Below are 26,120 nucleotides of genomic sequence, written 5' to 3'. Positions count from 1 at the left end.
TTCGGCTCATTGCAGTTGTAGCATCAGATCGTCCTTCTATTGCGTTGATGCTTTCTCGACTGCGATCTAAATTTATTAGTCTTAATAAACTTATTTAATTTTCTTACCAATAGCGCCGCTTTAGTTTCATCGATCGACGCTTCGAAGTCGGGATCACCCATCTTGGCTTGTAGGGCAACATTGAGATCTGATTTCTCTATTTGTTTCGACTTTGCAATTCGAGACTCGTGAAGTTCAAAAGTAGAAAATAAATTTTCTAAATTACTTACCTCAAAGTCCTTAGAGATGTAGTAAGCATCTACTAAGGACGACCACTCTGGAGTTCTTGGGAAGGCGTTGAGCTCATACCAGATAGAATCTCGGTTCGTTACCGATTCTCCGAGATTGGTCAGCTGAGTTATCAGCTCCTTAATTCTCGCTTGGAGTTGTGCTACCTTTTCGTCGTTGTTCATCCGGAGATTTGTCAGCTGGGTTCGAAGAATGTCGCGTCTTGCTAATTTCGCTTCTGAGGTACTTTCGTGGAGCTCCAGGAATTTTTCCCGGAGATCTTTGGCGGAGTCGTAGTTTCCAATTCGACTTACCTCCTGGGGTGGCAGCACGCTGAGCAGATGGAACTCTGCCTTTCCGTTGGCCACGAAATCAGCTTGCTCCTTCTTCGTCCATTGGTATTCTTCTTTGTCCTTTGGAGCTGTAAAACCATATTTCATAGTTATAAGAATATCGAAATCCGTTTTAAAAATACCTCCATTCGTCGTCTCCACGTAGCGAAGTCTCCGTCGAATTTTGGGGGATGAATACTTGTTCCAGCCATCGTCTTGATCTTTGTTGCTTCAGACGGCGGTTAGTCCTTCTGAGGCAGTCTGACTCTGATACCACTTGTTGGTGCAGCGGGACCGACAAGAAGGGAGGGGTGAATTGCCTGTAAAAGAAAAATTACCCTCCTCAAAACTTTCAACTCTAAAATAGCAACAATAAAATTAAAACAAAATAACAGAAAAGCAGGAAGACTCAGCGAGTTAACTTGGTTACAACCAAGAAGGTTGTTAATCCAAGGCAGTTGGAAAACGCACTAAGAAAGTCTCCTTCATTGTAGGCAGAGAAGCCTTTTTGCACACTAAGAAAGCTCATAAGTTGCTAGAAATTGATTATAGAGTTGATTGAATAATTGGTTAGTCCTTCTGAGGAAGTTTTGCTCTGATACCACTTGTTGGTGCAGCGGGACCGACAAGAGGGGAGGGGTGAATTGCCTGTAAAAGAAAAACTACCCTCCTCAAAACATTCAACTCTAAAATAGTAACAATAAAATTAAAACAAAATAATAGAAAAGCAGGAAGACTCAGCGAGTTGACTTGGTTACAACCAAGAAGGTTGTTAATCCAAGGCAGTTGGAAAACGCAATAAGAAAGTCTCCTTCACCGTAGGCAGAGAAGCCTTTTTACACACTAAGAAAGCTCACAAGTTGTTAGAAATTGATTACAGAGTTTATTGAATAATTTTCTAGCTCCAGGGGCCTTTATATAGCTCATGGAAAACTTATCTTGAGCCTTGAGGGCGCCTTCAACGAGGTTGAGGGGTGCCTCCAGCCGAGTCAGCAGATAAAACTTTATCTGAACTCGAAATAGTCATCTAGACTGGGTCGAAGGTGCCTCCAATGGCCTTGAGGGCGCCATGGACAAGTTGAGGGCGCCCTCAAGGCAATGAGGGCGCCTTCAAGACTGCAGGCAGCGCAGGCGCCTTCAGCACTTCGTCGAAGGCGCCTTCAGCTCGCTTTTCCAGCTCCTTTTGACTTCTTTTCTTCTTTCGAAGCTCCGATTACTTGGATTACGGCCAACCGAAATAAGGCTCACCTGAACCCAATTTTCGACCTTCTCCTCAAGCAGTCTTCCGACCCGGCTTCTCGTCCCTTGAACGCCGCGCACATTCTTCTCGTCCACCGGTGTATTCTTCCGCAGCTCTTTCATCCTTCGGACGCGCCGAGCCTGTCGGCTCCCTTCCCGTGTCGTCCTTCTCGCTGACTGCGTCTTCCGCTCGACTTCCTGTGCTCCTAAGCTCCTGCACATTTAGACACAGGAATCAAATAACAAATAGGACTTAACCTAACTTGGTTGATCACATTAAAATAACCAAGGGGTCCAATACTTATGACTTTTAGCTTTCATGTATGCCTTATATGAATGAAATGGAGTGAAAGTGAAGGAAATAAGTCAATCATACTTATTGATAATCGTCTGAACAATGAGAAGAGAAGGATGACCAAGTCGAGCATTCTAAGTTTGTTTATTTGTACATTCACCAATAAAAACTTTGATGGAAGAAGTTTGAAGATAGTAGAGACTTTTTTATGCCACCATGAAATAAGATAGTATTTGTTCTTATATCTTTTATAAGATAATGATTGTGATGAAATTCAAACATGATATTGTTGTCAAAACAAAATTGATGTGTGAAAAGTAAATTTTTGGTAATAGATGGAACATGAAAGATGTTGCACATGTGAAAAGTACGATTAGATAAATGAATATATATGTTTCCAAGATTAGCAATTTGTAAACCTGCAGCATCGCCTACTTGAACCGTATCTGAGCCATAATATGACATTACATCTGTAAAGATATTATAATCTGATGTGACATGATGTGTTGCTCTAGTGTCAATATACCATCTTGTAGATGAAAACTCTGTGGGTTTACCACAAGTAGGTAAAGATGAGAGGGCTTTAGGATATATTTGTGAAGCAGTTGATTGTCTTGAAGTTGCACCGTTGCCTACTTGTACAGCATCAAGACCATGATAGGAGGAAGCTTTTGTAAGAATGTCATAATCTGATGTAACGTGATGAGTTGCTCCAGAATTTAGATGTCATTTTCTAGCAAAATTTAAATCAAATCTCTTATAACATTGATGAGCAAAGTGACCATTCTTGAGACAAATCTGACAACGTCCTTGTCCTTGACCTTGTCCTCGTCATCGCCCACCTTGATTTCCTTGATTTTGTTGATGATGGATAGTACTATCAATCTTGTAAATCATATGTGCGGAAAGAATAAGAGAATCTAAGACCCTTTGAGATTGTAATTGTAGAAGTAACATGCAAAAAGAGCAAGATATGAAGGGTATCGGGTGACACTTGATCTATGCGAGTAGTTACGCAAGGAATAAAGCTGTCATATTGAGGCCTCAATCCTACAAGAACGTGTATTAGGAAATTTGGATCTGAAATTGGATGGCCAATCGCAACTAAATTATTGGCAATGGTCTTGATTAATTGCATATATTCATTGATAGACTTGTTTCCTCGTTGCACCGATTGTAATTGCATGCGAAGTTGAAGAACACATGATTGAGAGTGTGAAGCAAAGGTTCGAGCAAAAACTTCTCATATTTGACGAGACCTATCAAGCCCTACAATCGTAGGAAGTATAGGCTCACTAATATTTGAAATCAACCATGTCATAATTAGTTGGTCCTTCTTGCTCCATATAGCATAGTTTGAATCACCTTCTTGTGGTTTAAGAGAAGTACCATCAACAATTCTGAGTAGATCATGAACATGAAGTAGCAAAAGAAATTGTATCTTCCAAAGCATATAATTATTATTGTTAAGTTTGATAGGTAAATAAGATATGACATTCAAGATTAAGGAAGAGACTTGTATCGTAAAATGTGTTTCTATGATGGATGATGGAGAAGAAAGTTCTGACATTATATATAAAAAATAATGAATTGTGTAGTGATAACTTATCCGTGATGGATGGTGAAAAGAGGCAGGAGATTAGGAGCAAAGGAACAGCAAATTCCTTCTTTGGTCGGCAGCAACACTTGATCTAGAGGTAGGCTAGTAGCTATAGATTGTCGACATTGCACGAAGAGAAGGAGATTCTCTTGTTGGATGGCGGTGGCGGAAAGTTCGACAGTGAAAAATTAGAGAAGGAAAAAAGTAAGGAGAGAGAAAAGAAAGGTAATAACAAAAAAACAAGAGCAATGAAAAGTTAGGAGAGTGAAAGGAAAAAATTAATAAAAAAATAAGAGAAGGAAAAATAGGGAGAGAAAGTAAAAGTTGAGAGAAGAGAGAGAGAAAACTTGCAGCAGCGAAAGTTTGAACCGTTTCAAGAAATCCATAATTTCAGTGTCTCCAAGAGTAACGCGAAGGAAGAAGAACTTTGGCTCTGATATCATGTAAGAAGAAGAAGAAGAAGGCAAGAAAGAATGTGGGAGCAATAATAAATCTTATTGTTCATTGATATTTATTTTAAGGACAGTACAATATATAATGTTTAAGAAGTACTTGGTTAATTGACCAATTAATAAATAACAGAATTATTTTAAAAATTATTCTAATAATTATAACAAAATTATCCTAATACTAATTTGATTTGATTTGATGATTTGATTCGGTCAATCCTGGTTATTCTCTTTATGAGATATTTCGTTAAGGAACCTATTGAGAGAAGGGGAAAGCACAACCACCTCAAACCATGTGCTCCCGATTGAGATTTACAGGTCAAGCTTATGACTTAAAACAAACACTTCTTGGGAGACAATTAACCTAAATTTATTTTGCATTTTAGTATTTCAAGTTTCTCCAGGAGCAAGGTTTGTAACATATAAGCCTATGAGATCGAGCATATTTAATGAAAGGCTAAGAGTCACTGGCAAGAGAGTTAAGAAAGTATCTTGTTCTGCAAAAGCAAGATTTAAGAGATAAGGAACCTATTGAGAGAAAAGGAAAGTGCAACCACCTCAAACTATGCACTCTCGAATGAGATTTACAAGGGTCAAGCTTGTGACATAAAAATAAACGTTTTTTTTGGAGGCAATCAAAGTTTATTTTACATTTTAGTTTTTCAGTTTTCTTTTGTTTTGCAATTTGATGTTTAACACTTTGTTTTGATTTTTAGGTATGTCCCGAACACCCAGAGTACAAGGCCATATATTTATGAGGAATGAGCACCAATCACACCATGGTCCCTTTGCGCATATATCTCCAAGTCATTTCTATCCACTTCAATAAGTTTTCTATACCAATAACTCCTTCCTCTACATTATGAACAACACATGATTTAAGTTTGGGTGGGGGGACTTAATGTTTTTGCAGAACTATGCTCATATGCTTGGAAATTTATTTCTCCTATCTGGAGCAATAGGACATATAATCTACACTCATCAACAGTGTGCACTGTGAATGCTTTTAACCTCAGCGCTCGGTATACGTTGTTGATGTCTTATGACTTTTAATAATTTGTAGTTGTGTAGCGTGCGATGCGCACTCCAAAGAATATAATTATGTGTTACGAAAAGTCAAATTTATTATAATGAATCCACCTAGCGGATTGCCAAGTGGTGGTGTTGTATTTGGGGCATGAAGAACATCTTATCTCAAAGTTAGCAAAATGATTTGTGTGTTCATATTGCTGTTAGATTTCTAATGTGCATACTGTAACTTGATATTTTCTACAAACACAATTGAGAAAAGTTAACTTTTTTTTTTGTCTGTTCACTAATCTAAGCAAATATATACATTATTTGTAGGTCAAAGTGCTATTCACCCCTTGCACCATTCAATTTTATGATCAACGATTCCAACCAATTTAACTATGGTCCATTAACATATGAACCTCTGATGTGCAAATAAAGTAAAATGTTTAAATAAAACTATACTATTATGGATAATCAATGACTTTTTATATACCACATAAGTTGCTGCAATAATATTTCTATATGGTTAGCTTCAATCAAGTTTTTTAATGAGTTCAACAAAAAAAATTTAATGTGAGAATAATATTTTTGTTCGAGCAATAGTTTTTTTTTCCCGACGATCATATTCAATTAATTATTTTTCATTTGATTAGTGGCAAACAAAATAAAGTCATTAGAGCAGCTATTTGACAGTTTTAGCTTAGCAAGGGTATTCAAAAATATTATAAATTTTCTTATAACAAACTGATGACCTATAACCTCTTATCAATACTTTACCGATTAGAAGATGAATCATATAAGTTGATTGATTGATTTAGATAGATCCTACCTATTTAATAGGTGGAGTCTATCCAAATTAACCAATAAATATAATGGTTCATCCTCTGAACCGTAAAGTGTGGTCTAGAGGATCCACTCTTTTATTAAAAGACTTACAATCCAAGTTGAAGGCTTCAATTAATAAGTCAATAGTCATTTACATCTCTTTGTAATAGTAGATGAGATCTATCCAAATCAATCAATGATTATAGTGACTAATTCTCTATGAATATAGTGCCTCATTCTTTGGACTGTAAAGTTCAATCTAAAGGATTCACTCTCTTATTATTAAAGGACTTACAATCCAAGTTGAAGGCTTCAATTAATCAATCCATAGTCATTTACATCTCCTTATCATTACATTCTATTTGAGCGAAGTGATATCTCAAAAGTTTGGATTCTAAGAGGCTTGTTCCATTGCCTCGCAAGGAGCTCATTATAATGAATATATTGAGCGACTAACTTGACAAATATAAATTATGAAATAGGAGTAGATTCTCAGAAGCTAGCACCACAAATATATTATCTTCGACATTTTACATACGCAATTTTTGAGAATTATCAAACGGTGAATCTTACTTTGATTTTTATCAAATGATGCATTTTTTCAGAATATCTTTTCCATCTATTTTAGCTCTAAATTAAAATAAAAAAAATAATTTTTCTTATTTAAACCAAACTGAATCGAATCATATCAAAGTAAAAAAAATTAATAATTTAATTAGTTCATTAAGGACTTTTATGAGAAAGACACTTATGATCCTAAAGATTTTTTTTTAAATTTACGTTATTAAACTCATGATGATCCTCTAAATTTACCTATATATATATATATATATATATATATACAAGATTGATATGTTGCGCGTCTGTCCAGTGTGCGACTGTGCGCGACTTGCCTTCCTGAACCTCCTGATCGGTCTCTGGACCGATCAGGGAACCTCCTGATCGGTCCAGAGACCGATCAGGGAACCGATCATTTTCTGATCGGTCTACAGACCGATCAGGAGGTTCCCTGATCGGTCCAGAGACCAATCAGGAGGTTCCCGATCGGACTGGTGATCGATCAGGAAGGCAAGTCGCGCACTTTGCAGGCGCGCAACATATCAATTCTATATATATATATATATATACAAGATTGATATGCTGCGCGCCTGCCCAGTGCGCGACTGTGCGCGACTTGCCTTCCTGAACCTCCTGATCGGTCTCTGGACCGATCAGGGAACCTCCTGATCGGTCCAGAGACCGATCAGGGAACCGATCATTTTCTGATCGGTCTACAGACCGATCAGGAGGTTCCCTGATCGGTCCAGAGACTGATCAGGAGGTTCTCGATCGGACTGGTGACCGATCAGAAAGGCAAGTCGCGCACAGTCGCGCGCTTTGCAGGCGCGCAGCATATCAATCCTCTATATATATATATTAGAACTTTACTAAAAAAAATAAATACAAAAATACAAAAAAAACTTAATATTTTTTTAAATATCTAATTACAAAAAATAATGAAAAGTAAAACAAAATTAATAAAAATAAAAATAAAAATAAAAATTAATTATTTTATCAAGCACTTTCATAGATAAATCATTGACGACTAAAATTTATATCGTTTTGAAACTCTTAAATTATATTCATCGATGAGTTTTGACCCATTTTATCCTAAATTTACATCGTTACCCTCATGATAGTTCTCTAAATTATCCATATTTTTATTTTTATAACTTTAATAAAAAAAATAAAAAATTATAAAAGAACATTAATAAAAGTAAATAAAAATAAAAAATATTATATTTATGTTTAATTTTTTAAATTTTTAATAGCTAATTAGAAGAACGGGTGGCCTCCGGACATCCGTCCCCACCTAAACTATAATTTAGGAGATGATGAACTCAGAGAGGAGAGATCGTAATTAATTACGAACTGATCGCGACCACGATATAACTATAATTATAAATGATTCATTCTCCTGGTAGCCTCCGGCCATCCGTTCTCATCTAAATTATAATCTAGGAGATGATGAATTTAAAGAAATATCATAACTAATTATGATATGATCATGATAATGATACGATTATAATTATAAATGATTCATTCTCTGATTTATGTTTATCTCACAATTATTTCAATAAATTTTAAAATTACTTTTTAATAAATATTTTAGTGTACTCCCCGCAGAAGAGAAGGACGGGACAAATATCTCCTATAATTTATCTCTTTTCAAACAAAAAAAAAAAAAATATTGGGTCAGAAAGATTGCTATGATGAGCCCTCAACTCGATACGAATAACTGAATAACAGGCATTCAGGCAGACCTACCAATCAAGTGGGCCCCACCTACTTTGAACAAATTCAACGAATCATGGTCATCCATTCCCCACATCTGGCTCAGCAGCGGTCGTCATCACAGGAGCAGACGACGGCATGGGCAATTGAGTGACTCAGCATCATCTTATTGGCGACGCAGGATCCATCCCATGCTTAGCTTAGCCGCCACATCCTCTCTCGACTTCCGTTTGCATGCCTTGTCTATTTCGAGGAGAGAACGACGTTGGAAGAGTTAGCTAGCCACACACACACAACGCCACTTTAATTAATTTCCAAACACTTACTCACATGTCCTATTCATCACCCATCTACTCAAGCTTACTCAGCTTGGTCTGCAATCACGGAACAAGACAAGAACAATGAAGCCAAAATTGAATGGGCAGACAAAATTCTCCATAAAACATATTCAATTTCTTCAAATAGTTTTAAAGTTTGTCTCTACTAAATTAAATACAGCTAGATCACTCCTAAAATCTAATCACTTTATAATTTATTTCCTTCACATCATTTTAAAGAACATCTTAAATAAATGGGCAATCTTAAATGATTAAAATTTAATCGATCAAAATATATTTTATAAATTATTATTAAAGATATTTCATCTCTATATATTAATTATATACCTAATCAGATTCTATATATTTATAGTAAATAAACATAATTATTTATTACTGTATATTATGTGATCGCACCAATAATAAATATATCCCCCACTGATAATGCTTCTCTTTCTCTTGCTTGGCGCGCACGTTCATGCCTGACAATCCTACGCATAAAGGTTGGCGGGATTCACAAACCTCCTCGTCTTTACACGACCGAGTATTAATAATTTAGGGAATAAAAAATAAGGATGTTTTTTCTAAAATGGCTCGAGATTTAATATAATTTTTAAAGTACTCCTTTTAAAATTTTACTAATATTGAAGTGTCTCTTGCTAATTTTGTTAATATTAAACCATCGATGTCTGCCATTTAATGGTAATTATTCTAGAAGGACAAAGAAGGAAACATCATTTTAGATAAAAGGTAGCATATAAAAATTAAAAAATAAGTATTTTTAATATTAATAAAAATAAGAAACATTTAAAAATTGAGAAAATTTTATTATATCTCCTTATAATATTATGCTTTATTCTTCATCGTTTGTAAAAATAAAAAATAAATTATTTTTTTTTTAACCATAGTGTCATTTTTCTCCAAAATGCAAATAATGATTTCTTTGTAGTATGTCTTACGCACTTAATAATAATTGATCATAATATATTGGATAAAGAAGTCAGATATTTATAATATTTGTCATTCTTTTGCTGGAGATAATTAATAAAATGCGTATAATTAAAAAATACTACACGATCCAATTATATTATATAAGACTTCAATACTATTTCATATTAGATCAGTTTTAGCTAGACTTATTTCAAATTGTAATATTTTGACTAGAATAGTTACAATAATATTGAAAAAATTTAATCAATATTTTATAATTTTTCACTAGTATTGAAGTAATTTTAATGGGTGTTAAGTAATTTTAACTAATATTAAACCGTCATAATTAATATGAAAGTAATTTTGATTAATATTAAAGTAATTAAATTAAAATAATTTTAATTAATGATGATGTCCTTTTTTGTTGCTCGAGCTCTTCTCTTGAAGCTACAACCATATCATAAAAGTTCAAGATCTGATGCCCAGAGAAGTAAAGCAAGTTAAGGTTGACTAACATTATCAGTGAATGCAATGATAGGATGATAATTTAAGGTTGCTTGTTATTCATATTTTAGGGGTTTTACTATGAAAATGGGGTTTGTTTGATTTTTGTTATTCTAAATCTAACAAATGAAAAGAAAAATAAATAGGAAACTAATCTGATGTTTGAATGAAATCTAACTAAATGTCAATAATTAATTCACAACGTATTGTCACTCTACGCGTGAAATCTAATTATGAAATTAAATTCAACCAACATCAAACGAAATCTGTTCTAAGCTATAAAAAAATAGTAAATAAAAGGAACTAATTCCAATTCACAACCAACTATACAAACATCACACTCTTGTCATCACACAAGAGGCTAGAGTCGAAAACACCCAACTTCGGTCATCCAAAAAAAAAAGAACAAGTAAGTTCTAAACTCTGGAATCAATCCGAAGCAATCTTCACCGCAGAGACCTCTCCAATGATGAATGCAAGAATCAAATCAAAACTGAAAATGCTAAAACTGAAATCTGAAAATCTGAGTTGAAGGGATGAAATGGAATGTTGTGGATGAACGAAATGAGCTCAGAATCATCAAAGGAGCACCTCCAATGGTTGATGATGAGAGGCGGAATCACTGGATCGGAGGAACACCTCCAACAGTGGCGGAAATGGCAATGAGCTCAGAATTCAACAAACCCTCGTAGAGACCTCTCACCAGCGAGCTTCCAGATGATCAGGAAATGGTCTAGTAGTTGCCTTGAAACTCCCTCACTGACGTTGATGCTTGAGAAGTTGATTAGAGGTGGAATCGGGGGTTGCGAAGAAAAAGTCATGGATGAATAGTAACCAGTGCCACTGTTCATCCGTGAAAATCAAGATTTTATACCCTTGGCTGAACCAGTCTTAAACATGAGTTTAGGTTTGGTTAAGGGAGGATTTTAGGGATTTGGTGAGAGAGTTTGACTTGGGCTAAGCTCAAGAAGTAAGCTCATTTTGATGGGTTGGAATTAATTTGGTTGAGCTTCTTCATTAAGTTGGTTAAACCAAACTTGCTTGTGCCTTGGTCATGTGCCAATTTGGATCTACTTAAATGCCCTAGAAGATCAAATACAAATCATGAGAAATAATATCATGAATTAAGAGAAGAAATATAATTTAGCTCAAAACAATTCTCAATTTGTAACTAATTTAAAATGTGTTAATTAACAAATGCAATTAGCTCAAAATCATCCAATATTAACTAAAATGATATGTCAAATAAATGAGTTATCAATGTCGTCCCTTTAAGTCATTAGACCTTTATGATAAGTAATCCACTAATCAATCGTAAAATCAGTACAAATACAAGAAGGTGTAACAACCCTATACTTTCTTGAGAAATAAATGACTTAATTAAAACGTTACCCAACACGTGAAGAAGAAGATCTAGATTGAGTTATGGTGTTGGAGATAGTCTAATTGCAACAATCAGGTATAGTAGCGTCGTAGTGGAGTAGTAGCACGAAGTCAGAGCAATAAGATGGTCGAGAATAAGCGTAGAGAAGTGATGAATTAATGTTGGCTGAAGACATCTTTTTATACATCATTGGAGTCGCCTCCAATGGCGCTTATCCGATTTGAAGTATTCGACTCTTATATGCTCTAAGGTGCCTCCATCAACTCCGAGGCACCTCCAATGCGCTCCGTGGCACTTCCAATGTGCTTCAGGATGCCTTCACTTAGCGAACTTCTATCCTCAAAGTTTATCCGTGCAAGGGCACCTCCGCTGAGCTCTTAGGTCACTCCCTGTAGCTCCGAGGTGCCTTCCTACAGCTCCGAGGCACCTCAAGCAATGTTCATCTGAGGCTGAGTTATGCATTTTAGCTCCTACAAAACTCATTAGTCCAAATAACAAATGTACTCTACAAAACAGAGTTAGCATAATAGTAATAAGACAACATTATTAGTTAGGTCTTATCTTACTAAGACCAATATCTAGTCATGGTCTCAGCTTAGACTTCTAAAATGGATTCAAGTTGGACCAACGCCTATAGTTCTACTGGGGCTCGCCCTCACTAGATCACAAGCCTTCAGTGTTTACCTCACTTATCATTGCAAATTACTTGACCTTGACCCACCAAGACTTCATGTAGATACCTCATCTGGATTTCAGCTAGTTGTCAGGTTCCATGGACCTAACTAAACTTCCTACTAAATAACAACCTATTTGGTCTTCCCATGCCAGTTATTAGGTCTTCCAGACCTAAGTGGACTTTATCCTGGTGTCAGGTTTCATCAAATTTTTCAGTCCTGCACACTTAGTAACCGAGTTATAAAACTCAATATATAACTTTATCTATTTATTATTCATCAAAACCTGACTTTGACAATTTGTGCTAACTACACTAATAGAATGAAGTCTATACCAAAGGCTAGCACATAAGGTGTTACCACCATGAGTTTTGGGGTTCGAATCTCGGTAAAGTCGAGGTAAATACCTCCCTTATTTGCTAGTCACTATTCCAAAGGCTGGTAGCCGCCCGTGATTTACCTCCTCCGTGTTAATCCTAGGACAGGTTGGCGGGGGCGCTAGGGGCGAGCGTATTTACCTTTGCCACCACTAATAGAATGAAGTCTAATTAAATATATAGTGGCTACTGCTATCACTACAAAAAAAACCCTGATTTAGGGACAAATTTTGGCCACAAAAATAATTCATCATAAATTAGCAATGAAAATAGCAATGAAAAATTCATCGTGGCAATATAGCAAGAACGAATTTAGTAACAAAATAAATTTTCATTGCAAAAATAGCAACAAAACAATTTGTCACCAAGTTCATAGCTGATTTGCGACAAATATTTAGAATGAATATCATTTTTGTGGCTGATCAGCGGTGAATTTAGAGATAAACTATGGATTTGTTGGACACAAAAATTGTAGATGAATGCTAATTTAGTAAATTTAGCCGTGAATATTTACTCGTCGCAGAATCAAGGATAAATCCTAAATTTATCACTAAATCAGTGACGAATACTGGATTCGTCCCTAATTTAAAGTCCCAGATTCAGGGACGAATCATGAATTTATCCCTTAATAAGGGGACTAAAATCGATTTAGTAAATTTAGCAACAAATATTTTCTCATCGCTAAGTCAGGGATGAATTTAGGATTTGTCTCTAAATCAGGGACAAATCTTGGATTTGTTCATGAATCTGGGATGAATCAGGGACGAATCTAGAATTCACATTTGATTTCAGTGACAAATCCTGGATTCATCCCTGAATTAGCAATGAATCCTAGATTCATCACTAAATTTAGGGATTATTAATAGCTTGTGCCCTAATTTTGCTATTAATAACCCAAGGGGTGATAGTCCCATAGTGAAAGAGAGGCATTATGGTTGAAATTTAGAGAGAAAGGGGTGAGAATCTAGGGCCTAGATTGCAATAACCCAAGGGTTCTTATGTGAACCCTATTGCTTATAAAGGAATTGGTCGGGACACAATGTGTCCATATGGATCAGTCGGGAATTGCCACTTGTCTCTTTCGAAAACTCAAGTACAAGTGGCATTGCCACATGGGTTGCTTCACAAGCAAGCAAAGCTTGCCTTATTGACACATAGATGACTTGTGTGAAGTCATATGTGGCTTGTTGAGCATACCAAACGTTGCTTGTTGATCAACCAAAGCTTGGCTGGAGAGAACATGACACCTCAAGCAAGCTTTGGAAAGCTTACTTGCTCTCCAATGCTACTCTCCTATTTAGGAGTAGATGGAGCAAGTAAAGCAGTACAGAGATTGAAGAAGATTGAGAAGTGTAGTCTGTTCTGAAGCAATGCCTCCCTCTTGTTCTTGTTGTCGTACATTTGTTCGGTCAGCAAGTTTCTTTTCTTGCCGCCGTACATTTGTTCAATTGGTAAGTTTCTTCTATTGTTGTTGTGCACTTCTTTGCTCGACAGTACAGTGATAGCTATTAGGTATCACCTTAAATCACCAAGACAACCGGCGCTTGGTTGAGTTCGTGGTCTTGCCATTTTATCTTAGGAAATATACATCCACAGAAATCTATGAGCACCGTTAGAGGGGACGAAATTGTTTTAAGGAGACTGCGCTCTGCAGAACTCGGCATTCACTCAGCGTTGTGTTGTAGCTTTCAACATCCAATTGGCTACTCTCGGAAGCGTCGAAGCACCGACTCTGCTTCCATTCAGGTCGGGGAAGTCCCTTGACTCATCGCCAATTCTTGATGGAGCACTTGACAAGTTTTTACTCTGCTCGGCTCGTGCAACCACCAGCGGCATTTGGAAAGAGCTCGGGAGATCAGCTTACAACAACCGACGGTTTAAAATCATCTACTTAAGCCATCGTAACTATAAGTCACCCTGTGCATCTGTCACAAACTCAGAAGCATGAAACAGAACTTCTGAGACTCACAAAGATTGTAACAAGTTTATATCCAATAGCTTGCGCATTTGCATATAATTGTTCTTGTGAGGGTGTTTTGAATTGATGCAACCACCAATTGAGCGCGTTTTTTGCACTTATTTTTATCATTTAAATCTTCCCTCCCACACGCACTACAATCCAAGACCAAATCTTGGCAAAATTTTCCCTTCATTTTTATTCTCGTGCAAGATTTGTTTTGATAACCCATCAAGAATGCTATAGTATAACTCGACCACCCCTCTTCTCTAAAAAAGATTTTAATTATTGGAATGGTCGAATGGAGTACCACCGGAAGACTCGGTGGAGATGTGGATATATAGTGACCCAAACCGAGTTTACTATCCCCACCAATGGAGAAGGAGTACCACTCGATTGTGACAAGTGGGATAACTCAACGAAAAAAAAAGATCGAGGTAGATGCTAAAGCTACTCAAACCCTATACTGTGGTTTGATCAATGAGGAACTCAATCAGATCAGATCTTTCATAAACATGAAGGATTTATGGGAGAAGCTCATAGAACTACATGAATGGACTTTCGATAGAAAGGTAAGAAACATGAGTAAATCATTATATATATTGCCGCAAAGACTCTTGGGGTTTCTGTTTGAGGTTAAATTAATTAAGATGAGTTGGCGTATACCTTTTAGAATTAGAGAAATGCCACAGGAACAATGCCGTGAAATTGTCAAAGGATACCATTGACTCAAGTCATAATATGTTGAACCACTGTTGAGTTGGTCCGATTAAAGTAGTGAAGAAAACCCGACACTTAGCACCCTTTATATATTGATGTTGCAGAGTGACATTCTCAAAATGACACAAATGGTCTTCAGGATTACTAGAACCAATGTACTCGAGAATGTGTGGCAGTCAAAAATTCTGGGATAGTTTCTCCCTCAAGATGTCTTCTGAAAAGGACATTTATCTTGTAACCACTCTTCTAGCAGATAGTGGTCTAACAATGTTGGACCATTTTACCGAGTGTTTAGCTATCAAGGCGATAAGTCGTGGGCGTCAATAAGATAGGTTCATTACATGGTTGATTACTCGAGCGATAAACCGTGGGCATCGATAAGATGAGCTCATTATTGATTGGTTGTTTGTCAGGGCTGCTATATGCGGAAGAAGCCCTCTAAACTATGTGTCATAGGCACAACTATGGACACTCTCTCTACCGAGGCCACTTCCTTTTCCTTTTGAACATGAGGAGCTTTATCTCTTCACAGGGTCTTTTCAACAATGGTGGCTACCAAATGAGAGAGATGCTCACGGGACATTGGGTCTCTGATGCCCTCGATGATGTTAGGCAAAAGGGACAAGGATGATTCAGTTGAATTCTTTGATAGGTATTCTATCACCATTTTTGTAGTTCGAACCATCATAAGCTTTTGTAAGACTTTCCCATAGATAGAGCCAATTTGATGATGTCCTTTGCGGCTGCTAGGGAAGCTCCTCTCTCGAAGCTACATCCACCTCCTAAAAGTCCAAGATCTAGTGGTCTGAGAAGTAAAACATGTTAGGGTTGGTCGACGTTACCAGCGTGACCACTTTGAAACTCAAGTTAGCACTAAGTTGAGAAAATGAGAGACTCGCATATATACGGGAGAGAAAGAGAGAGCTGGAAAGAGAGCTTCATATAGGGTTGTAAACAAGCCGAGCTGAGCCGAGCTTTAGGGTGTTCAAGCTTGTTTGATAAGATAACCGAGCCGAGCCGAGCCGAGCTTAAAATGAACCAAGCTTTTGAAATGAGTGTTCAAGCTTGGCTTGGTTTATTTTTTATGATCTTGAGCTTGTTTGAAGTTTGGCTTAAGCTTGGTTCGTTTAGATGTTATCAAGCTCTCAATTCAAGCTTGGCTTAAGCTTGGTTCGAGCTTGGCTTGAGCTTGGTTCGAGCTTGGCTTGAGCTTGGTTTGAGCTTGATTCGTTTAGATGTTATTAAGCTCTCAATTCAAGCTTGGCTTGAGCTTGGTTCGAACTTGGCTTGAGCTTGGTTTGTTTAGATGTTATCAAGCTCTTAATTAAAGTTTGTTTGATTGTTTGAAACTTTTAATTGTTTGATTGGTTATTAAGATTGATAATTTAAATTTATTTATTTATTTTATTTTATTATTTATTTAGCATATTGAAAAGAGTTTTATTAATAAATATGGTTCGTGAACATTGTTCATGAACGTTGTTCACGAATGTTAACGAGCTGAACACTTATGTGTTCAAACTTGTTTGTTTAGCTTAACGAGCTGTTCAAGCTTGTTTGTTTAATTAATTTTATGTATATTGAACGAACATAAACAAGCTCTTACCGAGTCGAACACCAAGCTTGTTCACGAACTCTTAGTTCATTTACAACCCTAGCTTCATGGAGAAAAGTTGCCTCTACGTGCGAGAAGAAAACCATACCTCAACCTACCTACCTCGGCCGTTATACAGCTAGTGGAAAAGAATATCCACGTAAGAGGCCATGTGTTGGCACTCGTTCCCCTTGCAAGGCTGTTAAGGGAATGCCATTAGCCCTAAGGAGCTATTAGGGGGCAATCGTTAACCCGTGGAAGGTTGTTAGGGGGCAACTATTCTGAAAGGATGTTAAGGAATAACCATTAACATTAAGAGGTTGTTAGGGGACAATCATTAACCTTGAGAGGTTGTTAGGGAACAACCATTAGCCTTGAGAAGTTGTTAAGGGACAATTGTTGAGAAGAATCTCCATGCGGATGATGTATGTGTGCAGGATCTTCGAAAGGAAGTTGAGGTTGAATATGTTGGTCCCGACACGACCGAAAAGAGGTAAGTGAATTGCCTGTAAAATAAAAAAATAACCCTTTCCCGATCTTTCAACTTTGTTAGATAGCATAATTAAATTAACGCAATTGAACAACTAATAAAATAAAAGAGGCGAAAGAATTAATTGATTACAACATAGGTAATTGTTAATCTAAGGTAAATGAAAGCACTATAAAACCGAAGGCGGAAAAACTTTTTACACTCGTTGAATACTCAAAAATATGCTAGGAAATGAATATAGGAGTTGTTGAATATTTTCTAGATTTATGGGTCAGTTTATAGCCCCTAGAAAACTCTATCCGAAGTTGGAAGACGCCTTTAATAGGATCCAAGGCACATTCAATTCGAGAAATTTTATCGCCGAAGATAAAACTTTATATTCGGCTAACAGTCACTAGAAGACACCTTCTATAGGCTAAAAGACACCTTTGACATTGTTCATGAAAGGCGTCTTCCATAAGGCAGATCAACTCCTTAGCTGATCGTGTGGGTGATGCTTCGGCTATCTGGAGTTGAGCTCACTCAAACTCAACTCTGACCTTTTCCTCGAGCAGGCTTCCTCTCCGGTTTCTCGTCCCTCAAATGTCGCACATGTCCTTCTCGTCCACCGGTGTACTCTTTTGAAGCATCTCGTCCTTCGGATGTACCAAGCCCATCAGCTCCCTTCCCGTGTCACTCTTTTCATTAGTTGCGTCTTTTGCTTGACTTCTTGTGTTTCTAAACTCCTATACATACAAAAATCAAATACATAGGATCTAATTTAACCTGGTTGACTATATCAAAACTACTATGGGGTATTTACAGAATATCCAATTTCTTAATATTTCTTGAGCTCAAGGAGGATTATCACAGAATGCACTTTAAGAGCTCAAGGAAGAAAACTTGTGCGTTGAGAATATTCAGAAATGCCAGTTTAGAGACGAAGTTTTAGTGCTAGAGGAAATCCATTGCTCGGGGAATCCAAATACTCAGGGAAGCCAAGTGCTGGGGAAGCCACATGCTTGAAGACATCAAATGTTCAAGGAAAATGAGTGCTTGGGAAAGCAAGTGCTCGGGGAAATCAAAGTGCTTGAAGATATCAAATGTTCAAGGAAAACTAGTGCTTGGAAAAGCCAAGTGCTCATGGGAGTCAAGTACCGCTTAAAGACATCAGATGTTCAAGGAAAACAAGTACTCGAGGAAGATGTCTAAGATGCTCTGGGATGCTGGGTGTTTGAGAATTAAGTCGGGCCGATCAAGAAGTGAGACTGACCACTCAAAAAGTAATCAAGGTATCATCACATGTCGTCCTTCAAATCAAGTGTCCCGAGTTAGCATTTTCCCGTCCCCTCGGATGGATCTAGTGATTAGCACATGAGGTATTGTCATCATGAGGTCTGAGGTTCAAATTTCGGTAAAGCCGAGGTAAATATCTCCTTTATGTGCTAGTCACTATTCCAAAGACTAATAGTCACCCGTGATTTACTTCCTCCGTGTTGACCCTGAGATGGATTGGTGGAAGCGAACATATTCGCCTTTTGCCATCCGAGTTAGCCTTTTCCCACTTGCATCAATTAATAATAGAATAATTTTAATCATAATTATTATAATAGTGTTGAACTAATATAAATAAAATAAAGAAGTTCATTTTTCACATGAAAAATTAAAATAAAATATTCATTTATTTTTTAAAAAAATAAAGTACGTTTTTAATGCTAATAAAAATAAAATATGTCTTTAATTTCTGTCCTATTTTATTTATATTTTGCAAATCATAAGAGGTAAAATATAATATTCTAAACTATGAGAGTAAAATAGGAATGTAGGTAAACTATATTTGGCAAATGAAATTTCTCTACAAACTATTAGGCCAGTCTTTTCGTAGCACACCTTCAATCTATCGGCTGATCGATTAAATCATAGTTCAATCGATCGGTTGATTGATTGACTTCCCTTTGACTTTCTTAACTCAAGTCTAGGGTCTCCAATTCTAACATCTGGTCAACCGTGACATGTTGGAACTCCTCATGCCTAACATTCGATCAACCTTGACCTGCCGGGGCTTCTTCGCCAAGTATTCGGTCAACCCTTTGACCCACTTGAACTTTTCTCCTCGTGCCAAGTGTGCAATTAACCTTGAACCACTTAGACTTACCATCTCGTGCCAAGTGTCCGGTTCTCCATGATCCACTTGGACTTCCACCAGATGTCCTGTCACCCTTGACCCATCTGAATTTCTTCATGCCAAGTATCTGATCAATCCATTGACCTACTTGGGTTTCCCAGCACCAAGTGTCCAGTCAACCTTGACCTACCTGGATCTCCACGTTCCTGGCTTCACTCACCAGGTCTTTCTTTCTACCTAGCTTTACTCACTAGGACTTTCCTTCTGCCTAGCTTCACTCACTAGGGTTTTCCATCCGCTTGATTTCACTCACCAGGACTTTCACTTAGCTTCACTCACTAGGGTTTTCACCTGGCTTCATTCACAGGTTTTTTCTACTTCCTAGTTTCACTCACCAAGACTTTCCTTCTGCCTAGCTTCACTCACTAGGTCTTTCACCTAGCTTCACTCACTAGGATTTTCCAACTACCTAGCTTCACTCACTAGGTCTTTCACCTGCCTTCACTCACCAGGATTTTCCCTTGCCTAATCTCTAGTTAGGACTTTCTCAATCAAGTATCCAGTCAATCTTGACCTACTTGACTCTTCTTCATATCAAACTGGTCAGTCCTTGACCAAAGGAGAATTACACTAATAATCTCCCCAATCAGACGATTACATCTGCAATCTCCATGTATTGTTAAACATCGAAACTCAAACATCGAGACTCAAGCTTGAGCCAACTCAAGCTTAGCCAACCTGGTCAACCTTGACCCAGGGGATATTGCACCAACAGTTGGTATATTTTTACTACACTTAATTAATTGTACTTTAATTTGTAATATCTCGGATTGATAGTGAATTATCCAAAGTAAACACTCAACGAGTGTGAACCTTGGAGTATGAGTCGTCACAGGCTCCGAACCAAGTAAAACCAACTTATGTCATTGTTTTCTATTAATTGTTCTTATTTCGCTACAATTTACTCGATTATTTTAAAACAAACAAATTAGCCACGAGCGCTATTCACCCTCCCTCTAGCGCTTTTCAATCCTACAGTAAAACATGTTAGGATTGATCGACGTTACCAGCGTGACCACTTTAAAATTCAAGTTAATTAGCACTAAGTTGAGAAAATGAGAGACTCGTATATATACGGGAGAGAAAGAGAGTGCTGGAAAGAGAGCTTCATGGAGAAGAGTTGCCTCCACTCGCGAGAAGAAAATCGTTTGTCAACCTACCTACCTCGATCGTTATATAGCTAGTGGAAAAGAATCTCCACGTAAGAGGCCACGTGTTTGCCACTCGTTTCCCTGCAAGGCTGTTAAGGGACCATCGTTAGCCCTAATGAGATGTTAGGGGGCAATCGTTAACCCGTGGAAGGTTGTTAGGGGGCAACTGTTCTGAAAGGCTGTTAAGGAACAACCGTTAACATTGAGAGATTGTTAGGGGATAGTCGTTAACCTTGAGAGGTTGTTAGGGAGCAACCATTAGCCTTGAGAAGTTGTTAGGGGACGACTGTTGAGAAGAATCTCCACGTGGATAATGTATGTGCGCAGGATCATTGAAAGGAAGTTGAGGTTGAATATGTTGGTCCTAGTGCGGCTAATAAGAGGTGGGTGAATTGCCTGTAAAATAAAAAAAAATAACTCTTTCTTGATCTTTCAACTTCTTTAGTAGCACAATTAAATTCAAGCAATTGAACAACTAATAAAATAAAAGAGGCGAAAGAATTATTAGTTACAACATAGATAGTTGTTAATCTAAGACAAATGAAAGCACTATAAAGCCTCCTTTGTTGAAGGCAGAGAAATCACTTACACTTGTTGAATGCTCAGAAATATGCTAGGAAATGAATACAAGAGTTGTTTAATATTTCCTAACTTTAGGGGTCATTTTGAAGCTCATATAAAACTCTATCCGAAACTGGAAGGCGCCTTCAATAGGGTCAAAGGCACATTCAGTTAGTGAAATTTTGTCGCCGAAGATAAAACTTTATCTTCAGCTAACGGTCACTGGAAAGCACCTTCTATAGGCTGGAAGACAACTTTGACACTGTTCATGGAAGATGCCTTCCATAAGGCAGATCAACTCCTTAGCTGATCTCTTCGCGTGGGTGATGCTCCGGCTAACCGGAGTTAAGCTCACCCAAACTCAACTCTGACCTTCTCCTCGAGCAGACTTCCTCTCCAACTCCTCGTCCCTCAAATGTTGTACACGTCCTTCTCGTCCACCGATGCACTCTTCCGCAGCATCTCGTCCTTCGGATGCACCAAGCCCGTCGGCTCCCTTCTGATGTTACCCTTCTCGCTAGCTGCTTTTTCCGCTTGACTTTTTGTGTTTCTAAGCTCCTGCACACTTAGACATAAGGATCAAATATACATGACCTAACTTAATTTGGTTGACCACATCAAAGCTACTATGGGTATTTACATAATACCCAATTTATTAATATTTCATGAGCTCAAGGAGGATTATCACTGAATGCACTTTAAGACCTCAAGGAAGAAAACTGGTGCGTTGAGAATACTTAGTAATGCCAGTTTGGAGAGGAAGCTTTAGTGCTAGAGGAAATCAAGTGCTCTGGGAATCCAAATACCCAGGGAAGCCAAGTGCTGGGGGAAGCTGCATGCTTGAAGACATTAATGGTACGTTTGGTTCAAGTTATTATGTATAACCTTGGTTATGTGATTACCAGGTAATCAAATAACTAAGGTTATGGGAAATAAAATATAACCAAATGTTGTTTGATTCAATTTAGGTAATGCAACAAAAATTTGTTTGTTTAAAGATTTTAATGAATAATATAATTTAATATTTTATTATATTACCCTCAGTTACAAAACCAACTATACTTAACTCTATATTTTTTTACTTTTTCTTTTTCACATTTTTCTTTATTTATATATATATATATATATATATATATATATTATTTTGTCTATTTTTTTTATGTTTTTTAAGTTTTTTTTTATTTTTGTACTCTTTTTATTTTTAAGTTTTTTATTTATTTTTTTAAAAAAAATTATGTTTTTTACATTTTTTTATTTTTTAAATTTTTTAAGTTTTTTTAATTTTGTTAATTTTTTTTAATTTTTTACGTTTTTTGTTATTTTTTATTTTTTTTATGTTTTTACACTTTTTCTATTTTTTTTTTACCTTTTTTAATTATTTTTTACTTTTATTTTTTTCTAAAATTTTTTACGCTTTTTTATTTTTTTAATGCTTTTTTATTTTTTTTCTCATTTTTTAATGTTTTTTTTCTATTTTTTAAGTTTTTTTACCATTTTTTTATTTTTTTTTTATTTTTTATGGGTTTTTAAAATTTTAAATTTTATTATATATATATTCTTATTTTTTTTATGTTTTTCTTTTTTGTCACATTTTTCTCTTATCCGAGGGTATTTTGGATTAAAAAAAATCGTTAACTCCGAAATCAAGAAAAAACTCAGTTTTTCGAGGTTTTTTAATTCCTGGTTGCATGTTTTTTTTGCTGATGTATCGGACATGGAACATTACTCGGGAATAATCAATTATCTAAACCAAATAAAATTTTTGTTGATAATCTTGGATGAATAACTAAGGTTATCTAGAATAACCCCTAACTAAATGTACCCTAAATATTCAAGAAAAACGAGTGTTTGGGAAAGTCGAGTGCTTGAAGATATCAAATGTTCAAGGAAAACTAATGCTTGGAAAAGCCAAGTGCTCAGGGAAGTCAAGTACCGCTTGAAGACATAAATGTTCAAGGAAAACGGGTGCTCAAGTATGTCAGAGTTCTCTGGGATGCTGGTGTTCGAGAATTAGGTCAGGCCAGTCGAGAAGTGAGACTGACCACTCAAAAAATAACCAAAGTATCGTCACATGTCATCCTTCAAGTCGGACCGAGGAACAAAGTTTAATGAAATTTGATTAATTATACGATGACTACATCTATCAAATGTCCCGAATTAGCCTTCCAACTCTGCATCAATTAATATTAGAATAATTTTAATCATAATTACTATAATAGTGTTGAACTAATATAAATAAAGAAGCTCATTTTTCACATGAAAAATTAAAATAAAATATTCATTTATTTTTTAAAAAAAAATAAAATACGTTTTAATGATAATAAAAATAAAATATGTCTTTAATTTCTGTCCTATTTTATTTATATTTTGTAAATCATAAGAGGTAAAATATAATATTCTAAACTATGAGAGTAAAATAGGAATGTAGGTAAACTATATTTGGCAAATGAAATTTCTCTAGAAACTATTAACTTTTGAGGGGTCTTGGACGATTATCCAAAAATTAATAATGAGACGAGGACGCAGACATAAAATGAGATCACAAACCCACCACCCTTCCCTTTCCCCGTCCGCCAAGGCGCCAACGCATTCCCACGTCCCCTCCCTCCCTTTAATGGAAACATCAGCCCGCGGCATCGCCGCCACCGCCGGCCTAAGCCACGCCGACTATGTCGAATCCTCCCTACGCTCCCGCGCCGGCAAATCCTGGGAGGAACCATCTTTGCCCCCTCCCGCTACCGCCGCCTCCTGCCTCCGCTTGATGTGCAGCTACGGTGGCCGCATCGTCCCCCGCCCGAGCGATAAGACCCTATGTTACGTCTGCGGAGAGACCCGCATGGTGGTCGTGGACCGCCAGTCTTCTCTCTCAGAGCTTTCCGCCAAGCTATCCCAGAACCTTCTCAGCGGCCGCTCCTTCTCCCTCAAGTACCAGCTCCCCAACGAGGACCTCGACTCGCTCATCTCGGTCACTACGGACGAGGATCTCGACAACATGGCGGAGGAGTACGATCGAATCGTGGCCGCTACCTCCTCTGGCGCTGGGGGCGGTGCCACCGGCTCCTCCCGCCTCCGGCTGTTCCTCTTTCCATCCAAGACAGAGATGTCGCCTGCGTCCTCGATTGGGTCTCTCCTGGATGACTCCAAGTCGGAGACTTGGTTCGTTGACGCGCTCAATAGCGCCATGGGTGGAATGGGAATCGACGGACTCCCTCGCGGCCTGTCCTCCGACTCCGCCTCCATCAATTGCCTCCTCGGCCTCGAGGACGACTCCTCCCTGCACTCCCCAAGTGGCGCTACAGTCCCCAGCTGTGGCGGACAGGACCACATAGATCGGCCTGAACCGCTCGTGATCCCGCGCCAGAAATCTTCCAGCAAGCTGGCCCGACAAACCCAGGACGTTCGCTCCATCCCTGACACGGCGATGCTCGATACGACTTCCTCCTTCGGATCTGCTTCTTCCTCTCCTTCTCTCTCCAATCTCCCGTCCATCCACACCTGCCCTGACGACCGTCCTTCCGATCTGCGGATCGCCGGCTTCGAGGACAGTTTATCCCAAACGTTTCATTTGGCAGCTACCGCTGGACAGGACGACTGTAAGGAGCCAGCATATGCTCACTATCTCCAACCCCCACCATGGGTCCCCCTTTCCGCATCTTCCGCCGCCACCATGACCATCTCCCCCACCGAAAACCCTCGCAGAAATTTCTCCTCCGATGATGAAAAACACGATCCGGGTGTGATCTCTAACCTCCCTCAGCAACCAACAAAACCAAGTCCGTACGAAGCTCCCATCCCTGTTCCCGGTTCAAGGTATCGTTTCTTCTAGTCACTAATATACACAAGAGTTGTAATTTTCTTAGCCAGAAGAATTGCTCCTTCCGATCTCTCTTTCCAGGTTGCTATATTCGAATGCCACCGCCGATCAAAACCGTGAGCTGCCTGTTTCCTCGGATCCGAGCTATCAAGTTCCGATTCTGGTAAATGGTGTCGCCGGTTACCAATTGCCCCAAGTGCAACCAGAGCAATTCCAGCAGTCACAGCTCCATCCGCAATTCCATCAACAGCATCCACAGTACAGCTCAGCGAATCCCCATTTCATACCCCACCCTGCCGCCAGCAACGTCATTCCCGCTTCATCTTACTACCCGATCGCCTCCCACGCAATCCAGCAATCTGTCCAAACCCACACATACGACCCCCAGATTCCCATGTACTACTACCCCGTCCGGTCACCTGCGACCTACAATCTGGTGGATTCCAGTTCAATGCCTCCCCCAGCAAAACATGCTGTGTCGGTCCCTCGAGTCGCCGTGAAGCCGGAACTGGCCGCAACTTTGTATAGGGCCGCTGCGGCGTCCCCTGCAACTGGCGCATCACAAACACCACTAATTCACATGGCGGCCGATCAAACCCACCCGTTTGCCGGAGTTGGGTACCATGTGGTTCAGCATCCCAATCTTTCCCAGTCGTTTGCAACGATGATTAATTATGGCTATGAATTCGGCGGTGGCGATCGTGCCCGCCCACAGATGTATTACTCTCAGGCGACTACAGCCCCGGCATTATCTCCTCAGTGTCAGTCGGCGATCTCTTCTGGGGCACTTGCTGATGCCAAGGGAAACAGAGCATCATGAGTCTAGTTACTTCCAATTATGTGATCATATGTTCTGTTCAGTGTTCTTAGTTATTCCGGAGAAGTGAGAACTATCCACTGTATTTAGTGAATCAAGCGTGCGCCTGTTCTTATAGTAACAAGTAAAGTGGGTGTTAGGCAGAGTCCCCGGTGTTGAGTCATTGAGTCCATAAAAGCTTTGTGTAGATCAAAAACTTGTGTTGTTCTGGTACTTCATCTGTCAATAAACTTACATAGATTTGAATGCAGTTGAAGTCTCTATTCAGAGATCGTGGCCTTGTTAAAACTGTGTTTACAGCTAGAGAATTTTCCTTTATCAGAAGATCTTGTTGCAAAAAGAAAGAACAGCAATGGATTGAGGTCCCGGAG

The 26,120-nt window shown here is 38.2% G+C and overlaps 1 protein-coding gene across 1 annotated transcript; it reads left to right on the top strand.

Annotated features, from left to right (window-relative positions):
• Positions 1-23,614: 23,614 nt before the first annotated feature.
• Positions 23,615-26,037, top strand: LOC122008299. The gene is made up of 2 exons (XM_042564002.1): positions 23,615-24,928; positions 25,014-26,037. Exons 1-2 carry the CDS (start codon positions 23,628-23,630, stop codon positions 25,750-25,752), a joined length of 2,040 nt encoding a protein of 679 aa, XP_042419936.1. The 5' UTR covers positions 23,615-23,627; the 3' UTR covers positions 25,753-26,037.
• Positions 26,038-26,120: the final 83 nt, after the last annotated feature.

Source organism: Zingiber officinale, chromosome 8A (genome assembly GCF_018446385.1).
Source record: "Zingiber officinale cultivar Zhangliang chromosome 8A, Zo_v1.1, whole genome shotgun sequence".
Taxonomy (NCBI): domain Eukaryota; kingdom Viridiplantae; phylum Streptophyta; class Magnoliopsida; order Zingiberales; family Zingiberaceae; genus Zingiber; species Zingiber officinale.
The sequence above is the reverse complement of the archived record's forward strand: the minus strand, read 5'-3'. Positions and strand labels throughout refer to the sequence as shown.